Source organism: Benincasa hispida, chromosome 8, assembly GCF_027475165.1.
Source record: "Benincasa hispida cultivar pf3 chromosome 8, pf3_genome.v1.1, whole genome shotgun sequence".
Taxonomy (NCBI): Eukaryota; Viridiplantae; Streptophyta; class Magnoliopsida; order Cucurbitales; family Cucurbitaceae; genus Benincasa; species Benincasa hispida.
This window is the reverse complement of record NC_143485.1, coordinates 68,278,997-68,303,366: the sequence shown is the minus strand read 5'-3', so window position 1 is coordinate 68,303,366 and position 24,370 is coordinate 68,278,997. Positions and strand designations below refer to the sequence as shown.

At 35.6% G+C, this 24,370-nt stretch overlaps 2 protein-coding genes across 2 annotated transcripts; one reads left to right on the top strand and one right to left on the bottom strand.

The window, feature by feature from the left end:
* Positions 1 to 6,045: 6,045 nt before the first annotated feature.
* Positions 6,046 to 8,525, bottom strand: LOC120083880 (uncharacterized). Its single transcript, XM_039039786.2, has 2 exons — positions 8,020 to 8,525; positions 6,046 to 7,853 (listed from the first exon to the last, which is right to left on the bottom strand). The coding sequence occupies exons 1-2, from the start codon at positions 8,077 to 8,079 to the stop codon at positions 6,864 to 6,866; spliced, it is 1,050 nt and encodes a 349-aa protein (XP_038895714.1). The 5' UTR covers positions 8,080 to 8,525; the 3' UTR covers positions 6,046 to 6,863.
* An 11,103-nt stretch (positions 8,526 to 19,628) lies between these two features.
* LOC150034818 (uncharacterized) lies at positions 19,629 to 22,241 on the top strand. Its single transcript, XM_090316855.1, has 4 exons — positions 19,629 to 19,748; positions 20,013 to 20,661; positions 20,783 to 21,526; positions 21,865 to 22,241. Exons 1-4 carry the CDS (start codon positions 19,629 to 19,631, stop codon positions 22,239 to 22,241), a joined length of 1,890 nt encoding a protein of 629 aa, XP_090172981.1.
* Positions 22,242 to 24,370: the final 2,129 nt, after the last annotated feature.

Sequence of the window (24,370 nt, the reverse complement as noted above, 5' to 3'; positions counted from 1 at the left end):
AAAACGATGAAAAAAAGCCGTGCGCGTAAAAGGTTTTGGGGACGAAGCTCATTTGGTGCCTCAAACGGCTATCGGGTCCGGACGGTGTGCCCCGGGGCCCAATTTTAGTGCGCGAACTTTTTGGTCGGCGAAAATTTGAAAACGGACCCAGGAGTTCAGCACAAAAAAAAAAAAAAAAAAGACATGCGCGTAGGCAATTTTGGAAATGGAGTTCGTTTGGTGCCCTAAATGGCTAACGGGCCCGGTAGGGGTGCCTTGGGGCCCAATTTTAGTGTGCGAACTTTCCGGCGGGCGAAAATTTGAAAACGGACCCACGGGTTCAGAACGATGAGAAAAAACCGTGCGTGCAGACGGTTTTGGGAACGGAGCTTGTTTGGTATCCCAAACGGCTATCGGGCCCCGCGGGGTTGCCCTAGAGCCCAAATTAAGTGCACAAACTTTCCGGCGGGCGAAATTTTGAAAACGAAGCCAGTGGTTCAGAACAATGAGAAAAACCCGTGCGTGCAAGTGGTTTTGGAAACGGAGCTCGTTTGGTGCCCCAAACGGCTATCGGGTTTGACGGGGGCGCCCCTGGGTCCAATTGTAGTGCGTGAACTTTCCAGCAGACGAAAATTTGAAAACGGACCCAGGGGTTGAAAGCGATGTAACAAAGCCGTACGCGCAGGCGGTTTTTGGAACGAGCTCGTTTGGTGCCCCAAATGGCTATCGGGCCCGACGGGGGTGCCTCGGGGCCCATTTTTAGTGTTCGAACTTTCCGGCAGGAAAAAATTTGAAAACGCACCCAGAGGTTCAAAACGATGAGAAAAAACTGTGCGCGTAAAAAGTTTTGGGAACAGAGCATGTTTGGTGCCTCAAACGGTTTTTGGGCCCGGCAAGTGTGCCCCAGGGCCCAATTTTAGTGCGCGAACTTTCCGGCGGGCGAAAATTTGAAAACAGAGCCAAGGGTTCAAAACGATGAGAAAAAGCCTCGCGCGCAGACAATTTTTGAAACGGAGCTCGTTTGATGCCCCAAATGGCTATCAGGCCTGGCAGGGGCGCCCGAGGGCCCAATTGTAGTGTGCGAACTTTCTGGCGGGCGAAAATTTGAAAACGGACCCAGGGGTTCAGAGCAATGAAACAAAGTCATGCGCGCAGGCCGTTTTAGGAACGAGCTCGTTTGGTGTCCCAAATGGTTATCGGGCCCGTCGGGGGTGCTCCGGGCCCATTTTTAGTGCGCGAACTTTCCGGCGGGCAAAAATTTGAAAACGGACTGAGCGGTTCTAAACGATGAGAAAAAGTCGTGCACGTAAAAGGTTTTGGGAACGGAGCTCGTTTGGTGCCTCAAACGGCTATCGGGCCCGACAGATGTACCCCGGGGCCCAATTTTAGTGCGCGAACTTTCTGGTTGGCGAAAATTTGAAAACGGACCCAGGGTTTCAGCACGATGAGAAAAAAACGTGCACGCAGGTGATTTTGGGAACGGAGCTCGTTTGGTGCCTTAAACGGCTATTGAGCCCGGCAGGGTGCCCTTGGGCCCAATTTAAGTGCGCGAACTTTTCGGCGGGCGAAAATTTGAAAAAAGAGTCAGGGGTTCATAACGATGAGAAAAAGCCGTGTGCACAGATAGTTTTGGAAACGGGGCTTGTTTGGTACCCTAAATGGCTATCGGGCACGGCAAGGGCGCCCTAGGGCCTAATTGTAGTGCGCAAACTTTCCGGCAGGCGAAAATTTGAAAATGGACCCAGGAGTTCAGAGCGATGAAACAAAGCCGCGCCGCAGGTGATTTTGGGAACGAGCTTGTTTGGTGCCGCAAATGGCTATCGGGCCCAACGGGGGTGCTTCGGAGCTCAATTTTAGTGCTCGAACTTTCCGGCGGGCGAGAATTTGAAAACGGACCCAAGGGTTCAAAACGATGATAAAAATCCGTGCGTGCAGACGGTTTTGGGAATGGAGCTCGTTTGGTATCCCAAACAGCTATTTTGCTCGGAAGGGGTGCCCCGGGTCTCAATTTTAGTGCGCGAACTTTCCGGCGGGCGAAAATTCTAAAACAGACTCGGGGGTTCAGAACGATGAGAAAAAGCCGTGCGCACAGACGGTTTTGGGAACGGAGTTCGTTTGGTGTCCCAAGGCCCAATTTTAGTGCCCTAACTTTTTGACTGGCGAAAATTTTAAAACGGACCCAAGTGTTTAACACGATGAGAAAAAGTCGTGCGCGCAGACGGTTTTGGGAACGGAGCTCGTTTTGGTGCCCCGGCGCCCAATTTTAGTGCGCAAACTTTCCGGCGAGCGAAAATTTGAAAATGGATCCAGAGGTTCAGAACGATGAGAAAAAGTCATGTGCGTAGGTGGTTTTGGAAATAGAGCTCGTTTGGGGACCTAAACGGCTATCAGGCCCGGTGGTGGCGCCCCAGGGCCCAATTGTAATGCGCGAACTTTCTAGCGGGGGAAAATTTGAAAACGGACCCAGGGGTTCAGAGCGATGAAACAAGGTCGTGCGTGTAGGCGGTTTTGGGAACGAGCTCGTTTGGTGCCCCAAACGGCTATCGGGCCCGGCAGGGGTGCCCCGGGGCCCAATTTTAGTGTGCGAACTTTCCGGCAAGCGAAAATTTGAAAACAGACCCAGGGGTTCAAAACGATGAGAAAAAGCTGTGTGTGTAAAAGATTTTGAGAACGGAGCTCGTTTGGTACCTCAAACGGCTATCGGGCCCGGCAGATGTGCCCCGAGGCCTAATTTTAGTGCGCGAACTTTCTAGTCAGTGAAAATTTTAAAACGAACCCAGGGGCTCTACACGATGAGAAAAAGATGTGTGCGCAGGCAATTTTGGGAATGGAGCTCGTTTGTTGCCCCAAACGGCTATCGGACTCGACAGGGGCCCTGGGGCCCAATTTTAGTGCGCGAACTTTCCAGCGGGCGAAAATTTTAAAACGGACCCAGGGGTTCAGCACGATGAGAAAAAGATGTGTGCACAGGCGATTTTGGGAACGGAGCTTGTTTGCTGCCCCAAACGGCTATCGGGCCTGGGGGGTGCCCTGGGGCCCAATTTTAGTACGCCAACTTTTCGGCGGGCGAAATTTTAAAATCGAACCAGGGGTTCAGAACGATGAGAAAAAGTTGTGCGCATAGGCAGTTTTGGGAACGGAGCTCGTTTGGTGCCCCAAACGGCTATCGGGCCCGGCGGGGATGCCGCGGGGCCCAATTTTAATGCGCGAACTTTCCAGCGAGTTAAAATTTGAAAACGGACTAGTGTGGAGTTCTGAACGATGAGAAAAAGCCTTGCGCGCAGGGCGAAAATTAAATTTGAAAACGGACCCAGGGGTTCATTCCCTTACCTTGAATGCTTTTTAGATGTGGAAGTTGTCTCCACAAACCAACACAGGTACACGGGTCCTTTCAACATGCTTTGTCCTCACTCACATGCATCATAGGAAAAATTCCCAAGAGGTCACCCAACATAGGATTGCTCCAAGCTAAGCACACTTAACTTTTGAGTTTTTATGATTAAGCCACAGAAAAGGAAGGTGCACTTTGTTGGTATAGTAGTAACTTTCAATTCTTTTAAGCCTTTCTTAACCATACTTTCATGTCCTTAAGATCCCTCTCATTCAGATGTGATATCGGTTCATTCATGCTAAAAGAACTCGTGTTGGTTTGTGGTGAAAATTTTCACTTCTAGAAGCATCCAATGCAAGTGAGGATGACGTTGCCAGGTCGTAGAGGATGTAGGGGAATGTCGGGGCCATCAAGTGCTGAATCCGGATTCCGAATCCTGGTCCTAGGGCATTACATAACGAATCTCCTTAATTTCAATGCAATTATTAGTTCATAGTTTTATTTAACACACCTCGATAGTTTAGGGTATAAATAAATTTTGTTCCTAATAGCATTATACCAGTAATTTTTATTTATTTTATTTTTTGCCATTGGAATATAATTTTGTATGTGTGAAATTCATATGCAACTAAAGTTAATATTTTTATTTACATCTATCTTTTTGCAACATTGCATTCGTAAGCTCCAAAAAAGATGGGGTCCATAATTTTTAATTAAAAAAATTCCATTTAGATAATGGAGAGTTTTAAAAAATAATACCTAACAATGTGTAGGCATAAAAGTGAATATTATCTCATTATTGCTAAGATATTTGAGAATGATTTGTAGTATTGACAAAAGTATATATCAAAGTGGTACCTCAAGTATTTGCAGCCATTAGAGAGAAAGGATGAGCCCTAAATATATGGATTCGATATTAACAATAATGAGATAGTGCTATGATAGATTTGATATTCAAAAATACAAGTACAATACATGTAAGTATGAACTTATGGATGAATTTAATATTAAGAGTCAATAATTTTTCATTTGTAGTAACTAAGTGTATAATAAATTTTAAAAAACAAATTACAAATATAGTAAAGTCTATCGATGATAGACTTTTATAGTTAATAGACTCTTACCTACGATATAGTTTATCATTGATAGACTATTTAAAATTTTTCATATTTGTAAATTTTCTTTTATATTATGCTATATTTGTTCATGTTTTGAACCTAATTACTATATTTGCAATTGCTCCTAAACAAATGATTGCAGAATATTTTTATGTATTGAAGTATGTTTGGATTGACAATCATATATTTGATCTTCTAAGATCAATTTATGGATCAATTATGTAGTTAGAACGGTATAGAAATAAAAAAATAACCATACACTATATATAGTGTCCTTTTTATCGTACTGTACTACATGTTTGAAATGTACTATCAACTAAGATTATTATTTTATTTTATTTTATTTATCTTTTCTTATACTTGGATAACATATAGTTTCAAACTATATTCAAAATAATATTTCCATAGATGAATAATTCGGTAGGCCTCTTTTTGGGCCAAGTCCAGAGTGATGCAGATGACTAAAGCCCTACTCGCTGTCCATAACAGCTGTAGTAGTCTCTGAGGAATGGAGAAATTTTTTTCCTTTTTAATTTTAGAAAAAAAAGACGTAATTAAGTATAACTATTTTAAACGGTAAAACTCTGAAAAATACTTTTATTGATCTATGAATAATAGACGGTAATAAACTTCCTATTACTAAGTGATAAAAGTCCAACACTTAGTCATAAAAAGTCTATCGTCATCTATTATTGATAGAATGTGATATTTTACTATATTCATAAATAAATTGACTCGTTTTTCTTTGTTTGAAAACAGTCCCATAAATTAATTAAAGATGAACTTCAATGACTATTTTGATATCTTTTTTAATTGTGGTATTATTTATTTTTATGTATAAGAAAAATTTGTTTGATAAATATTTTTTTTTTCAAACAAAAAAAAAATCTACTTTCTAAATACATAAAAGAAACAATGTAAAAGAAAGAGGAAAACAACAAAATTTTATCCAAAAATAAATATCTTTGAAAGGACACTTTAAGAACTAACCTAAAGTCTTCAACATTTGGACTTCATTCACCATAGTATTTACATTCAATAAGATATCTTTCAATTAAAAAAAAAAAAAAAAAAACGGAAAAGGGGAAGGGGAAAAAAAAAAGAACGAACCTTTTTTCTTTAAGCTATAATTTTATGTTAGGTCGAGCATAACTTTAAGTAGTTAATTAAGACATTTAATAATCTCTTCTACTAAAAACAAAACAATATGTTAATTTGATTGTGTACGGAAGAGACTTTAAACAAATATAGCTCATTCATAGTGCAATTTATATGACTTAACAACTACAAACTTATTGAAAATTATTATTATAATAATAATTGTAATTATTACTATAGATCTAGTTTAACTTTAGCCGCAACTATGGTTTAATAATTGATATTCCATCACTAATATGGCTACACTCTACATTCCTCTAAAAATAGTAGAATTTCCATGATGTAATTGTAATTACTTTGAATTCTCTACACTTCTATGTAAATATTTCCTCAAACTAACCTAGATATATTCAAATTAAATCCAAAGTATTTCCATCCAATAACAACATGAACCATAATATAATTAAATCATCCAACAAAATATTGCAAAGCAAGAAAATAATAATAAGGGACAGAGAATTTCAGATCAAACCATATGATGAGCTGAATTTAAACTGATTAATAATACAAAGGTTTTCCAAAGACCCAAATCTCCCCCCTTTCTCTATACCATGACATCAACATCATTATACCCAGCCCCACCAAATTAACAAAAGTTGAAAAATTACCCCCCAAAAAAAAGTCAAGTTCTTTCCTCATCTAATCTTTCATTGAGGAAGTGCAACATATACCAGCCCCCACTAAAACCCCACAAACCTAGCTGAAATAGTGTAAATCAAGTAGATTTTTTTTTTCTTTTTCCCCCATATTTACAATGCAACAAAAAAACAAAATAAAACCCAACTTACTGAAATTAAATAAAAGAGGAAAGTTAAAGAAAAGGGAAAAAAATGACAACTTCTACCCTCCAAATCTGAAAGTTTCAAAAGAGCTAAGCTTCAACAGAATCTCTTGCGTGGAAGATTGATTAATGATGATCGGAATGAGAGATTCAAACGACAGATTTTTTAATTCTTAACACATATGGTATGTCAATTGAGCTAAAGGGATCGAGGTTCCTCTCGGCGCAAAATCCAGACGGAAATGAAAATGAAAAATTCACAAACTTTTCAATTTGAATTCCTACTTCTTGCTGCTGACATGAACACTCCGATCCCCAAAGTTTGCTCTTTCTATTTTTCTTTTTTTCTTTTTCTTTTTTTTTTTCCTTAAGAACCAAATGAGACCCATTAAACTTCACAACAAAGTAGAGAGAAAAAAAAAAGGAAGAAATTCTAAAATCTAGTGAAGATATCAAGAAAGTGGGGTTTTTTCTTTTAAATTAAAATTCTTTCTCCCTAGATGAGGGAAGAAGTGATAGAAGAAGCAAGATTTGGTGGATCATGATGCCAATTTTGAGAGGTCCAATTATTATTACCAAAAAGAGAATTATGATCATTAGATTGAGCAACAATTTCATCTGTCTGATGATTTTGTTGTTGATCATCATCCTCCCAATTTAACCTCTGCATCCCATCTTCCAATTTCACATCTTTCACATTCAACCCTAGTTGATTTCCACCGTTAGATCCCATCACATGATCATCAAACGGTTGAGAAGAAGCTAGGTTTCCAAAAAGATTTGGATCAAACTTAGAAGCAAGCAACGAAGAAATAGAGGTTGAATTAGAAGATGGGTTATTGTTGTTATTACCAAATAGACTAGAATAGCCTGAAAGGAGTGAACTTGAATTGAACCCATTAAGATTAAAGTCCCTATGATCAATATTTGGAGAAGAAAACCCTAAACCAAGAGCATTTAAATGAGTTTGAAGATGATGATGATGATCATACCCGGAAAATGGAAGGTTCAGATCAGAGGTGGAGCCATAAAAGATATTATGAAGTGGGTTAGTGTTACAGGAAGTTGAAGATGAAGATGTCGAATCCGGGGCGGTCGGGGCGGGGGACGACGAGGAATGCGTAATGGTGGCGGTGGCAGAGGCAGTAGTAGGTCTTTTGAGACGCTTGTTTTTCCGACAACCACCACCGACGGGGACGTTCCTCAACGTGCCGCCACGAGTCCAGTAACGCTTACAAGCCTTGCAAAAGTGGCGAGGCTGAGACAAGCTGTAGTTGTTGTAGTAACAAAATTTGGTGTTGGAAGAATCACAACGAGGACATCTGAGTTGTTCTTGTTGTTGTTGTTTTTGTTGAGTCTTTTGATCTTGTGATGTTGGTAATTGTTTGTTGTTGTCCATTATTATTCCAGAAGATGAGCCTATAAGATTCAAACCCTTTTGATGATCATGATCTAAATTGGTTGGATGATTATTATTCTTCATCATCTATATCAAAAGAAAAGAGGAAGAAAAAGGGTTGTGAGAATTAATACATACACATATTATTCCAATTCCAAAGAGAAACCAACAAAACAAAGATGGGGTGTGGTCAGTTTTTATTTGCTGTAATAATTTGAGAGAGAGGGAGAGAGAGAGAGAAGAATTGACTTACTTGAGGCCATTGGTTAGGAGATGAAGAAATGAGAAGCATTTTCTCACAGTTTCCCAGCATTATTTTGGTTTTGGATCTCTCTTTTCTCAGAGGGGAATTTTGTTAGAGAAACAAAGTGTAAACAGACAAAGAGTAGGTGATGAAGATTATATTTGAGACTCTTTCTCTCTCTGACTGTCCTTAGGGGTTGAAAATGTTATGACTTAAGAGGAGTGAGATTGGGCAGAGGATTTCAAGGGATTAATTTGATCATTTATATATATACATATAATTTAATGAGAATTTCACATGCTGTGTGGATCTAAACTTTTTTAAACCAAACCTATACTCTCTCTCTCTCTCTTCACTTTTTCTTTCTTTGTGTCTGATCAGAACAGTGAAAGAATGTAGAGAAACATTCAGAAATCCAATAATAAAAAAAAAGGAGGGGTAATAAAGTTTCAAGAATATTACAGATGAATCTTTAGAGGTTCAAGAAAAGAAAAAGGGGAATGTGTGTGAGAGAGACTAGAAAAAAAAAAAAAAAAAAAAAAAAAAAAAAAAAATGGCATGCACAAATTTGATACTCTTTCATTTAATTTCTTTTTCCTATTTTGTATTGGGGTAGTAAGAAAAATTTTACGTACTATACCTTAATCTTATAATTTATAATTAGAAATTAGCCCTTGTGATTTTAAAACCATGTGACTCATAAATAATTCCTATGGTAGGATACTATTTATGGAAATTTTTTCAAATTAAAAACTATTTATGAAGTTGTATCAAACTATATGGACAAAATCCTAATTTTTAAAATCATAGAGAGTGTGTGTTTGAAATATATTTTCAAGTGTTTAATTTATAAATTTATTCAGTTTGAAAGGAATTGGAGTGTTTGACAATCACTCAAAGTAACTTTTCAAGTGTATTTTAATCACTTTTTATCAAAAGTGTTTAAATAAAAATGAGTTTTTTGAAAAATAATTTTTTTCTCAAATTAATCTAGACAGACTCTAAATTATAACTTTCTCCAAATGATAAGGACCAAATTTATAATTTAATCAATATTTAAGAATAGTGGTAGATGTACATACCAAATAAAATAATATATCATTTCATTAATGAGGAAAAATATTTAAGTGTATCCTGAGCTGCATCTATTTTTCCGTCATTTAACTATAATTTGTTTTTCTTTTTTTGGTTAAATATTTTTTGAGTTATTTCTTTTATGTAGTTAGATTGAGTCGTTAAAAGATGAGTATAGTTTAGAATGTATCCAAATGTTCAAAATGATGTGTCAAATGCTAGTATTTTTATTTTTATTATTATTATTATTATTATTTTGGCTTACCATTTGACTGCAGTAACATTTTGCTTTATGTTGAAGTAAAAGTAAAACCAAATATATACAGAGGGAATCCCTAGAGTGCTCAATGCCCAATGTAAAGCATCTAAAACCATAATCCCACCACTTCACCACTTCCACTTTAACCCCCAAACCCCTTCAACGTTTTCTTTCACTGTCTGGTTGTTTTAAGAAAAAGCTTTCCACAAAATCTATAATATTTTGATCAAAGTATCTAGTTAAACTCAAAAATATATTATATTATATCAACATCTATGTTAAATCACTATTGAGTTTACAACTTAGGGGATTATATTTAATTCATTTTTATTAGCAAACTTGGTACTTTTTTTTTTTTTAATCTCCACATCATAAAGTACTCCAAAGGTTAATATATCTTAGTCACTAAACCATGTAAATTTTTTATTTTGGATAAGATAGAACTAAAATAATAATTAAGTAAAATTATAAGATTTGTTTGAAGAAAAATGAACCATATCAATCAATGTACTAACATAGACACGCGCATTAAAGTAAAAGCGATAAAAATCGAGCTAAGGTAGATAGAGTGGGAAATTATTAAAATGGGGTTATTGGTAAAAATTGATATGTATTTAGATTTGAGTTTAGGTAGGGTTTGTGGGGATTAAACATATTACTTAGGTAGAAAAATAATATAAGACCCAAAGGCCAAAGGTTGTGATAATAATAATAAGGGGTGTGGGTTTGGTAGAAAAGAAAAGGAAATTGAGAGAGATGGGGAATGGGGCCAAAACATGCAAAGAAGGGGGTTAGTGAGTAATAAATAGTAATTGCATTATTGATGGTTATAATTTAGATGACTTTTGTGGACATCTAAAAAAGCCCTATTTTGAAATAGGGGAAGGGAAATATTGAAGGGGTTGGTACAAAAACTATATCTTTCTTTCTAAATGGGAAGTATTCCTTTTAGGCATGAATTGGTGATAATTCCAAGAGCAAGGGGACAAAAGAGAGTAACATGTGGGGGTGTCCTTTAAAAAAAAATCACTTTATTCTCAAGGAGGGGATTAAGAGAAGAGCATAAGGGTTATTCAAAACAAAAAAGGTGTTTGAGAGGGCCATGTGGTGGGCAGCTCAGCCTGTTACAAGGGGAAGAGAGAATTAAAGGGAAAGTAATATAGGGTAAGGAACAAATGGATTTTGTAGTAAACCAAGGGATTTTCTCATTTCCCCTAACATTCCATCATTATTCCCTCACCACTTCTCTTGTTTTCTTATATATTAAATTTGCTTTGGTTTTAGGGGAATATTTCACTTTTAATATTAACTCTCTCTCTCTCTCTCTCTCTCTCATACACATCTCTTTAAAATCTATACTTGTTTGATTATTCATGAAATAAGACTTAAGATTAGTTTTTTTTTCCCATAGATTTTAGAGATTAAAATATTATATATACATTCAATTAATAACATTATCTCATCATTCAGCTTTTTACATACAAGAGAGGGAGATTTTCCAAGTAGAAGATATACTTATATCAAAGAAATATGAAATTTTCTTGAGTAAATTATGTATTTCAAATCTTGTATCTCATAAAGATGGTGAGATGTCTTCATTTGTCAAATATGTGAATTTTATATACTCCCTCAAATTATTTTGCCAGTTTTCATATTGAATTAGATGAGAGTAGTTTTGGAATAGAAAAAAAATCAAGTAACGTAATTTTTAGTCATCTATATTATTTTTAACATATTTTACCATATTTACATTATTTAAAAGGTTAATGACATAGATGTTAAGATATAATCAAAATTTGATACTCAAAACAATTCCCTTAAAATATAAAGTTATCTACTAGATATCATAACATTGAAAGTTCAGAGATATTTAAATTAACGAAAGTGAGAAAGTGAGAAACAAAGAAAAAATATTTTAAAAGAAAAAATATTTCATGCAAGACTAGGTTGCACTTGTTTATTACGACATAGTATGTGGCTCAACCATAACTTGTCGCATGACAATTTTTTATAATATTTTAATTTTTATGTGGCTAAACGGATATCAAGGTTTAAAGCGTTGAAGTCTTAATTTTATAAAAAAATTCAAGAAAAGTGTTAATAAAATGTTGATATCGATTAAGATTTTTAAAAATATTTAAATTCAAACAAATTAATGGATTTATTATATATATTATATTTACATTAGTTACATTTTATTTCTTATTATGTACATTTCCTAAATTTTAACGATATTAATTAGGAAAAAGTACTATTTTACCTCTAATATAATTAATATCATTTTGATAGATAGAAAGATGGTTTGAAACATCATATGTCGACAGAAGTTTAATACCATTTCGAGTTGCTGTATTTTGAAGGGAGAGAGAGAATTATGATTTATGGGGTCCTATTGAGAAGAAAGGGGCAGGAGAGGAAGGGCAAGCAGCAGACAAGAAAATACAAACTGGCAAATATGAAAGAAACCCAACATGCACGCTTTTGAAAGCAAACATAATACTTGTGGAATTTTGAAAGCAAAGATAATATTTGTGGAATTTTGAAATTTCAATCAAAGAGGAAAAGGGAAATTAAAGAGGGGACCTCAATAACTCATTTACATATCCCATTTGTGTTCATCAGACAAAGATCTCCATTCTCATTTTGCTTGCCTTGCTTATTTGGACATCCACTTCCAATTTCCCTTTAAAAAAAAAATCAAATAAAAAAAATCTTCCTCTAATTAATTATATTTGTATTTGGGTGTGTCAATCATAACCTCTAACTTGAGTCCCTATTCAATGATGTTTCACACCCACTTCTTTTTTTTTTTTCAATGACACACCCAAAATGTTTTTCCTTATATTCAATCTTTTTGTCCATCTTCTCTCATGGACGATAATCATATGCTATGAGTAGTGATAAGATCCATTTCAAATTCTCCATAAAAACTCAAATTTTGTTGGCCCGCAAAGTGTTTGTTCCATCATTGAGTGTCATTTCAATAGATTGAATACGTTAATAATATTTTCATATGTTATCAACCTCGACTTAATTATAGCTCTTAAAATTGATAATAGACACGTGATTCCTTCTTAAAGTTAGTAGTTTAAATGTACAAATTAGCTCCATTATAACAAAAATTGAATTTTGTATGCTCTTATATAATTCAATGAAAAAAGTAAATGGAGAGAAATTGGAGGAGTTAAAATGTTAATATAACACCTCACTATGTATTTATCAAGAAAATGATTAGAAATAAAGTGATTGGAAAAGATATTTTCTTGTTCACCCCATAATTAGTAGGAAATTATGCTTAATGGTAATTTATTGTAATCAAAATTAAGCAATCACAGTCATAGACAATGATATGATTTGTCACATACACCTTGAAAAAAAAAAGTAGTTGTTTCAAGTATGGCTTTGTTATAATGTGTTTATAACTCTAAAAAAGCCAAAAAGTAACCTTTTAAGTGAAAAACTATATATGAACATTAACTTGAATTAAAATAAGAAAATTTTTGGAATTCAAATCTCTCTTGTTCAAATACCATTTTATGTCACATATTGTATATTATTGAGGTGTTGTGATCGGAAAAGTGAAGTAATTTTGTATAGAATTATGGAGCAGTTGGTTGATATGAACTAGTGGAGGGGAGTTCCCATGAGATGGTCAAACTTGGGAAATTGGAAAATTCCAGTGAAGTAGTAGCCATAGATGGCCTTTATTTTAAACAAATACTTCTCTCTTAAAACTTTTTTACACATGCCTTATCTTGGACTCTTGCTTGTGGAAGTTTCTCTATATCCTTAGCTTCTATATGGGGGCATCAAATTAATTCTAAGATACCCATTTCCTCATTCATTTATGAGAGGGAAGAAAAATTATTCAATATGACCGTTATCGAAGGATATTCAAGACAAGACACGGGTCCACAAGTAGGTTATTTAGATCCAAAATGAAAAGATGTGATCTTGAGTCTTGAGTTGGTATTCTAGTTGAGTCTATGCAATTTTACCAAAAGGATAATAATAGAGCTAAACTCACCGATCAAAATCATGTAACATTGACAACCACATCGATACACAGACACCATCAACATTACACATGTCTATATTACACCATGGATTCTATAAATAGTCACATTCTACTACCTTAAGGTGTAATAATCTGTGAACTTAGTCAAACTAAGAAAATATACTCATGAAATCACATCAGTGCGGTTCTTTTATAAGTTAGCTCGAATCAAGTATTCGAACCAAGGGCCAATAACAAAAAAAGGAGCAGCCTGGCGAGAATTATGCACCAACAACCGTCACATTTACTTGACTTATCTTTTTAGTTTATATGGTTGAATGTAGGATAGATGAACAAAAATTCTTGACAATATACCATTGTTCATCGCTCATTGTACCAACTTTTTTGAATCAGTTCGACCTCGTTTCGCAATCATTCTGTTTTTTGTTTTGATTTTTTGAAAATTAAGTCTATTTTCTCTCTATTTCTTACAATGATTTGCATCTTTATTAAGTATAATGGTATAATTCTTAGCCAAATTTTAAAAACAAAAACAAGCTTTTAAAAGTTATCTTTTTTAGTTCTCAAAATTTAGTTTGGTTTTTTAAACTATTGATTAAAAGTAAATAAAAAAAAAAGGAATATAGAAATGGAAGTCGTGTCTATAGATTTAATTTTTATGAATAAAAAATTAAAAAATAAATAATTACCAACAGAATCTTAGAAATATAATATATGTTTGAAATTGTTTGTGAAGAGGGAGAGGAATTGGGTGAATTTCTTTAAAAATTAGAATTAAACGGAGCAACATTTTTAGTGAAAAGAACACAAGTGGGAAACCAACATCTACTGGCAATGCAATGACGACGCTCGTCAATTTTCTTTTAGAATTACAATTTTAAAATCAATTTGTATATTTAATGATATTAATTTTGATTCACGAGGTTATCAACACATGAATTATATAAATATAAAATTTATAAAAGGTTAAAACATCACTATTCATCCTACACTTTTATTTTAGTTTTAATTTACACTTGGTTTGATAACCAATTTATTTTTTGTTTTTATTTTTAAAAATTAAGTTTATAGGCATTACTTCCACCTCAAAATTTCTTTCTAGTTATCTATTTTTTATCAATGGTTTAAGTAACTAAAATAAATTTTGAAAACTACAAAAATGTAGCTTTCAAATAGTTGTTTTTGTTTTTAGAATTTGACTAAGAATTCAACTATTATATTTAAGAAAGAAGCAAGTCATTATAAGAAATGTGGATGATATAGACTTATTTTTAAAAAAAATAATAAATCAAATGATTATCAAACAAGATATTAATCTTACAAAAAAAAATGCCACCCATAACATCTATGTCAGCCTTTCCGTCTGAATGCATTCAAAAGGCATTCCGAAAAAACCTTTAATAAACCTTCGATACACCTTTTTTCAAAGCCTATCTAACATTTGAAAAATGTTGAAATAGATCCCATTGAAAAAAACTTTTTCAAAAATTTACTTAATTCGAAAATCATTATTTTTCGAAAGTCATATGTCTTCGATAATTGTCAAATTATTTATCGATAATTATTTATTGTTAAATAGTTTTTTCGAAGGTTTTCATTATTTTTAAATGCTTATAATGCTATTTTCAAATATTTTAAAACCTTCATAAGAACTTATTTATCAACAATTATACATCCTTCAAAAATTATTTCATAAAGCTTTCTACATTTATTGACAAATCTTGAAAGGTCTTTTTTACTAATCCATCTACCTGTAATACCTTGAATCACAAAGTATAAAAATAGAATAGAAAAAATAGACAACGACATGGATGAAAGTAAATTTATATATCATAAAAGTACAAAAAAAAAAAAAACTATCGAAATCCTATAACATCAAATTACAGTCGATCAACTAGAAACAAATTCTTGATGTATCTTTGCCATCATTACAATTAGTATCCGTAGAAACAAATGCATCTGCTTGAAGCTACTTTTGACCCATCCTTTCTATCTTTTCTGGTTGAAGCAAAACATGCTCCTAAACCTACAAATACAAAATATATCTTTCTGATTAGAAAATAAACATATAAATACAGTATACGAACAATGACCAAAAAGATGTCCTTAGATGATAAACTCTTGGACGAACAAAAACAAGCATAACTGTGTATTACTCTAGAAAAATATACATTTTCAGGAAATCACCTCTAAGCATTTCATGTATGCATTTTCATAATTGCACACAACCCAGAAAAAAGAGGTGATTTTTCACTCCTCCTAAGGGATGTGGTAAAGATACATATTCTCTTTTCTCAATCACAAAATGAGTTTACTCAGTTCACAATTGGCCAAAAACTAAACACCAAAACAATAACAGGGAAAAAATAATATGAATTTTAACAAATATTGTTGTGAGTTGAGGTGAAAGACATGCAGGGCAGAACAGAGAGAGAGAAAAACAAAGAGAGTTGAATGTCAAAAGAAAGCAAACTTCACTCTTTGATAAGACACTATGTCTTCTCCTCAACTTTTCCAAAATTTGAGAAACCTTAGAGCTATACAATATTAATCTAAAATATAAGAGAACTCAAAATCATTTAGTTGTTCGGGCCTCAACAACATATTAGTCAGACTTTGATGTATATATGAAAGAAACTTCCTTTGATAAAACTGTTTAGCCACCTATAAAGCGCTATATCTAATGACTAGTTCATACCTAATAATATATGTTTGTCAAATCATATGTCATTGTGAAAAACATAAGAACAATCTCACATTGATTACTAAAAGGTTCAAAGACTATATAATAAAGATACATATAATTAAGTGAAATAGAGTGAAGTTACTTACATCAAGGCTTTCCATTTTCCTTCTCTGCTCAGCGAGAACAACATATATCAGTTGCCAATTATCAAGAAAATAGCTTTTCTTCTTAAAAATGCATAATTTAAATTTAAGAATATTATATAAACTTAAAGGTACAGGCTTTCAATCCTACCTTTTTGTCATTTCCTGAGGAGCTTGAGCAAACCTAGCGATTATCTCCTCAATACTACCAACAAGTAAGGAAGAGCAAAGCATTAAGATTATAATCACGCTAACGTTATGGAAGTTCCTGGCACCACCACCGCTTAATCCACGAAGTAGATAGTAATGAAGTAGAAGATCAAAATCCAGTCGTATATCCAAAGAACAATTTGAGGATTGATTCTTATTCACTGAGCGTACTATCCTACCTCTTGATACAAAGGTTTGGAAAATGGTCCCCAGGTCCCTTTGTGATCAAAACTGTGCTACCCAACAGAACTACGTTTAAGTCACCATCTACATCAGTGCCAGAGAGAGCTCCGGCTTCTAGGTGAAGCTTAGTCCTTCGGACCTTTCAATCTCACAACTTTAGTAGCTCTAAAAAACGGTTATTTTCGCATTTGGATTGACCTATCGTACATTGAGAATACCCTAAAATGGTCTCGATCTTATTCTTTCTTAGCATTATTGTAAACCATTTGATCCTAGTCCTCTTGCGTGGAAGGAGCCAGATGAAAGAGATTTTGCTTTTCTCGAACTGAACACGTTTCCAATACTGACAGCAGCTCCCACTGAAGCAATTGTAGCAGCTCCCGCTGCATGAATGCACAGTAAGACCAGGAATGCCCTATTTAATCTCTTCCTCTCCCATCAAGTTCATCCGCACTAGCACTAGTATATGGCGTGGGCATACGCTGGTTCGATAAGCCAAAGAAAAACAACCACCGCTTGGTTCGATAACCCATCGATCTTCGTTATAACCAAACTTCATATCTCGAACCAAGCGTGTGGTTGTTTTTCCTTGGCTTATCGAACCAGAGTATGCCCATTCTTCCTTTCAATCCACATCGGCAAATTGAAGGTATTGCACTAAGAAAGACTCCTGTCATTGCTAAAGGTCAGATTTTCACTCAAGCTATTTCTTTAAAAAAGAGGAGCAAGCAAGGTCAGGCTTTTCAGCTGTATCTATTTTATTAGTTCATGATCAAACACACTAAGCCAATTACTAAACTTTGATTTTTAAGAACATATTGTGCCTTGTTTTCTCAACATTCCCTAAACATGTTTCAATTCTTATGAAATTTATAGGTAGAAGTGTTTATAAGGTTAATTTTGATGAAGCAAAAAGGAAAAAGTAGAAGTTCAAATGAAAATACGAATTGAGAAATGCATAAGAAAGTTCAATCATATATGAATTAAAGTTTATTTGTACCACTAGAATTCACACAATGCATTTGGAGGAACTTTGATTTGTTGTTATGCAAAGCTAACTCCACCATAATGATCGTCAATAAACACAAAAAGTGTATAAATAAGTATTACAAAGGATCCCTGCTTATATAGACAACATCATGTCACCAACCTTACCTTGAAGAAGAGGCTTAGATTCTCTTCAGATCAATTAATATGAAAGTAAGGCTTCTACTTCATCCTATATCTGCTGGGGCTTGACGATTATAGATCACATACACAAGAGAGAGAATAAACAAGTAAAAGAAAAAGATAAGTTCTCTAATTTCCAATAATTAATGTTTGCAAAATATTATGAATTACTTCAAATCAATATTCAATAGAATCACTAACAACAAAACCTTAGTTTATCTAAAATTTATGAGTTTAACCAACAGATTAATCCGAATGCCCAAAGACGATCCCCAAATCTTCAGAAATTCACAATGTCTCCATGAAAATTTATTCAAATAAAATTTCCAGAAACCATGATCCTGTAAAGAAACGAATAAATTCAAACAATCAAAGATTCAACTTCCAAATCAAGTCATCGAGGCAAGAATTTTGGTTTCGAATTACTAACATTGAATTTGATCGTGTATCAAATAACTTCCACACTTGAATTTAATGAGAATTATTGATGTGTGTTGCTATGTTTCATAAATAATAATGATAATGTGCCCTGCTATTAGAAGAAAGAAAGAAAAAGTTATGAATGAAACATAAACAATAAAGTTAATATATATATTTGTTGGAAATAGGGTTTTAACCTAGGGGCATTTATGTAATTGTGTAAGACCCCTAGGGTTTCATACTGTCTATTTATACCGTGAGTCCTATGTATTTAGTGTATCAGTTTTAAAAACAAATAAGAAAAGACTTTATATTGTGGTTTTTCTCCCTGCACTAGGGTTTCCACGTAATCCTATTGTTTTTCTCTTCCCTATTCTCTTTTTTAACATGATATCAGAGCGCGGTGACGAAAACCTAGCCGTTATGGAAGAGAATCAACCTCAATCCTTCTCTGTTGATGGGTCTTCAAGTTTTGACATGAGAATGGCAATCCGAGCAGCGGTAAAGGAATGTTTTCAGGATGCCCTACCGGAATTCATATTTGCCGTTCAGGTACAATCCATGGGAAATTGCCCTCAGCCAACCGGGTATCACCATTCCGGAACTAGTCAGAATCCGATCGGAGCTGGAATTGGCTGCGAGGAACCATCGATTCACGATCCGAGCTATCACGATCATGGCAGAGTCGACGGCGGTCACAGCAGAGTCGGTGGTCTCAGACGTGAAGAACAAACTGGCCACGAGGAGACGTTGACCGTCGATCGGAGCTATCAAGGCAGAAGCAGCAGTGTCGAGGGCGAGGAGCAGAAAAGTGATGATCTAATTAGGGTTAGTACCGGTCTGGAGCAAACCGGACAGGTTCGAGTTGAACCAGGGCAGACCAGCTAGACCTGGTATTTTGATTTTAATTCCGACCGGAACCGATCCGACCCAAGGCTATCTCGAACCAAGAACGCAACTTTTAATTCCGACTCGCGATCCAACCCACGCCTGGCCCAACCCGAAAGATCAGTCCTTAATTTCGACCCGTGATCCGACCCACGCCTGGCCCGACCCGAAAACTCATCTGTCCAGTTTTTTGCGCCAACCGATCCTCTTTCAGCCATCCAGCCCGACCCGGTGACCCAGTTTCCTTCAACAGTCGACCCAATGGTTTTTTCACATCCAATAGCCAAGGTCTCAAGCAACCAATACCTGTTCCAATCAATTGTGGTTTAGTTTGTTACCCAGACAATGTGAGACAACGGTTAGCTTACCTGTAACAGCAGATTTCTGATTTGGATACAATGTTCGGTGCAAATCCTCAATCGGTTTATTCATAAAATCTGGTAAATTCATTACCTGTAGTGCCTAACGTTTCCTACTTATCTGGTTCGATGGGTAATTATGCAGGATTTATCATTGGAAAAAAAATTAAATGGTCAGAACTATTTCTTTTGGCCTCAATCGATCCGAATGGCCTTAGAAGGGCGTCACAAGTTTGGATATTTGATAGGAAAAATTCCAAAGTCGGCCTCAGGTGATCCACAAGAACGAATTTGGAAAGGAGAAGATTCGTTGCTTCAGTTTGTCTTGGTGAATAGTATAGAACCCCAGATAGGAAGACCGCTATTATATGTTGCCATAGTCAAGGATATCTGAGAGGCGGCACAAGATCTATATTCTAAACGGCAGAATGCCTCTCAGCTATATACACTCCATAAACAGGTTCATGAATCCAAACAAGGGTCTATGGATGTTACCTTTTATTTTAACAAATTGTTGAAGCTATGGCAGGAAATGGACTTGTGTAGAGAAATTGTCTGGAATTGTCTACAGGATGGGGCCTAATATTTGAAGATTGAGAAAGCAGATCGTGTTTATGTGTTTTTGGCTGGATTAAATCCAAAGTTTGATAGGGTTCGTAGTCGGATCTTGGGCCAGCGCCCGATTCCTTCACTTCGAGAAGTCTGTTCTGAAATACGACTAGAAGAAGATCGGTCGTGTGCCATGAATAATACCACCTCAACTACTGATGTAGCCGCTTTCGTTGCCAAGCCGTCCAATACTGATGGTGATAAGAAACCTCCTCCCGTTTGTGAACATTGTAAAAAGCTTTGGCATACGAAGGATCAATGTTGGAAATTACACGGGAAGCCCCCAAATAGCAAGCGACGGCAGTCTCATGAAAAATCTAATACTAGTCGTGCCCTGGCAAGTGATTCAGTAGATGACAAAACTCAAAAGAAGTCTCCTGGTGACGATAAACACAACTCAAGTATAGTTGGGGTGAGTGCAATTGCACAGTCAGGTAATTTTCCTTCTTTTGGCCTAATTAGTGTGAATGGTAAGAAACCATGGATTGTGGATTCAGGGGCTACTAATCATCTTACGAGTTCCTCAGAGTTATTTATGTCATATAATCCGAGTGTTGGTAATGAGAGGATTCGAATTGCAGACGGGTCTTTTGCCCATGTTGCAGAAAAGGGCAATATATCTCCATTTCATGGTTTAATTCTATGTGATATCTTACATGTGCCTAAAATATCATATAATCTATTATCTGTCATAAACTAACAAGAGATTTGAGGTGTAAGGCAATTTTCTCACCTGATTCAGTTTTATTTCAGGATCTGAAATCAGGGATGACGATTGGCCTGTCCGACACGATAGGGGACTCTACTTCCTTTCTGACGAGGCTTCCTCTAGGAATGATCACCAATCGGGGTTTATGTCTTTAAATTTCTCTGTTTCTGAAAATGATATTATGTTATGCTATTTTCATTTAGGACATCCGAATTTTCAATATATGAAATATTTATTTCCTCATTTATTTCGTAATGCTAGTACTTCTTCTTTTAATTGTAATGTTTGTATTCGTGCCAAGCAACATCGTGTTTCTTTCCATTCTCAGCCTTATAAACCCTCGAGTCCTTTTTCTCTTGTTCATAGTGATGTATGGGGTCCCTCACCGGTTACTACTTTCACGGGAAAACGGCAGTTTGTCACGTTTATAGATGATCACACCCGTCTCATCTGGGTTTTCCTGCTCACTGATAAATCTGAAGTGTCATCTGTTTTCCAACAGTTTTATACAATTGTCGAAACTCAATTTAAAACAAAGATTGGGATTTTAAGAAGTGATAATGGGCAAGAATTATTTAATGCCTCTTTCAAAGAATTTCTCGACTCTAAAGGTATTGTTCATCAGAGCTCATGTGCTTACACTCCGCAACAAAATGGAGTAGCTGAGCGTAAAAATTGGCATCTGGTTGAAGTAGCCCGATCTCTTATGTTATCCGCCACCCTTCCGTCATATCTTTGGGAAGATGCAGTTCTTACTGCTGCTCACCTCATTAATCAGATGCCCTATCGTATTCTTACTCTTCATACCCCTTTAGAATTGTTTAAAGAGTCTTTTCCTACTACTTAGTTGATCTCTGATGTTTCTCTCCGGTTTTTGGTTGTGTTGCTTTTGTTCACTCCCATGGTCTAAACCGCACGAAATTTTCTCCTCGTGCTCAGAAGTGTGTCTTTGTTGGATATCCACTCCATCAACGTGGATATAAGTGCTATCACCCGTCATCTCGAAAGTGCTATGTCTCAATGGATGTCATCTTTCTCGAGGATCAGTCGTTCTTCCTTATTAGTCGTCTTCAGAGGGGGAACATAAATGAAGAGACTAACTAGTCCTTTTATACTATTCCTTTAGAGTCAGTGCCCATTCAAACCTTTTCTAAACCTAGTTCTGATCATGATAGTCTGGTTCTTCCTACCAATCAAATTCCTTGGAAAATGTACTACAGGAAGAATTTCAGGAAGGAAGCAGTGTCACCTATTGAACCAGAACTACCGGCTCCAATACAGGAGTCAGACTTGTCATCAGGTCCAGGTATATATATTCCTAATGATGTTGATTTATGTATGGAGAATGATGAAGGCAGGCATGACAAGGGGGAAGGAAGCAGTGATACGGAGAGAGTGATAGAAAGGGAAACTGTAGAGGATGAAATGATTGAAGCTACGGAGGATGAAACGATCTGTGCTAATGATGATGTGGAAGATACTACTGAAGTTTCTGATATATAGATAGTAAATCATGGTGAGAAGCCTGAAGAGGTGAAAGAATGTGATGCGTCACTTGATCTTCCTATAGCCCTAAGGAAAGGTACCCGTTCATGTACTAAATATCTTATGCATAGTTACATGACATATAGTAATCTGACATCCGAGTTCAAGGCTTTTACTACTAGCTTGGACACTGAGGTGGTTCCAGATAACATAAGTATTACAATGAAAAAACCAGAATGGCGGTCTACTGTTATGGAAGAAATAAGAGCTCTGGAAAAGAATAAAACCTGGGAACCGGTGATTTTTCCTGAAAGACACAAAACAGTAGGATGTAAATGGGTGTTTACTATAAAGTACAAGTCAGATGGGACGATTGACCGATACAAGACTAAACTTGTTGCAAGAGGTTTCACCCAAATATATGGAGTGGATTATTCTGAGACTTTTTCACCTGTGGCTAAACTTAATACGATCTGAGTGCTTCTATCAGTAGTTGTGAGTAAAGATTGGCCCCTACATCAGCTTGATGTTAAAAATGCATTTTTGAACGGGAAACTTGAGGAGGAAGTCTATATGAGTCCCCCTTCCGGGTTCGAGAGTCAATTTAAAAATAAAGTGTGTAGATTGAGGAAATCACTATACGGGTTGAAACAGTCTCCAAGGGTCTGGTTTGACAGGTTCACGACGTTTGTGAAAGCACAGGGATATATTCAAGGATATTCCGATCACACTCTTTTTGTAAGAAGATCAACATCAGGGAAAATAGTTGTTCTTATTGTCTATGTTGATGATATTGTTTTATCTGGGGATGATGATGTAGAAGTCACAAGACTAAAAACAGAGATGGCTAGAGAGTTTGAAATTAAAGACCTCAGGAAGCTAAGATACTTTATGGGAATGGAAGTGGCTTGCTCAAAAGAGGATATATCAGTTTCTCAACGAAAATATACACTGAACTTGCTAAAGGAAATAGGTATGACTGGGTGTATACCTGTTGACACGTCAGTAGAATACAATGTGAAAATTGGTGATAAGAGTGATGGAATTCCAATTAATAAAGAAAGGTATCAACGGTTAGTTAGGAAGTTGATATACTTGTCTCACACAAGACCAGATATTTCTTATGCAATAAGTGTTGTGAGTCAGTTCATGCAAGCTCCTTGTGAAGATCATATGATAGTAGTTAAACGTATTCTTCAGTATCTGAAAGGAACTCCTGGTAAAGGCCTAATGTTCAAGAAAACCAATAAACGATCTGTTAAAGCTTACACTGATTCTGACTGGACAGGATCTGTTGTTGATAGAAGATCAATGTCTAGATATTGTACGTTTGTCTGGGGAAATCTAGTCACCTAGAGAAGTAAAAAACAAGAAGTTGTTGCTAGAAGTAGTGCTGAGGCAGAGTATCGGGCCATGAGTCTAAGGATTTGTGAAGAAATCTGGTTGAAGAAAGTATTATCAGATCTCCAACAAGATAATGAGCTTCCAATGAAATTATTTTGTGATAATAAAGCTGCCATAAGTATTGCAAACAACCCAGTTCAACATGACAGAACTAAACATGTGGAGATAGACAGACACTACATTAAGGAGAGGTTAGACAATGGAAACATATGCATCCCTTATATTCCTTCAAATCAATAAGTTGCTGATGTACTTACAAAAGGGTTATTGAGACAAAATTTTAATTATTGTGTAAGCAAGTTGGGGCTTGTTGATATCTATGCACCAACTTGAGGGGGAGTGTTGGAAATAGAGTTTTAACCTAGGGGCATTTATGTAAGTGTGTAATATCCCTAGGGTTTCCTACTATCTATTTATACAGTGAATCCCTATGTATTTAGTGTATCATTTTTAAAAACAAATAAGAAAATACTTTATATCGTGGTTTTTCTCCCTGCACTAGGGTTTCCACGTAATCCTGTTGTTTTTCTCTTCCCTATTCTCTTTTTTAACAATATTAAACCAATCAATCTGATGTATATATCTTTTTCATAGGTGCTCATCCCATGGCTGGAATAACTAGTTCAGACAGGTTTGATTGCAAAAGAGGTTTTAGAGTATGATACGAAAAAAAAACGAACTATCTTCTACACATCCTCTATGAATTTAATGGTATAATCAGGCTCAATCAATACACTATTAAC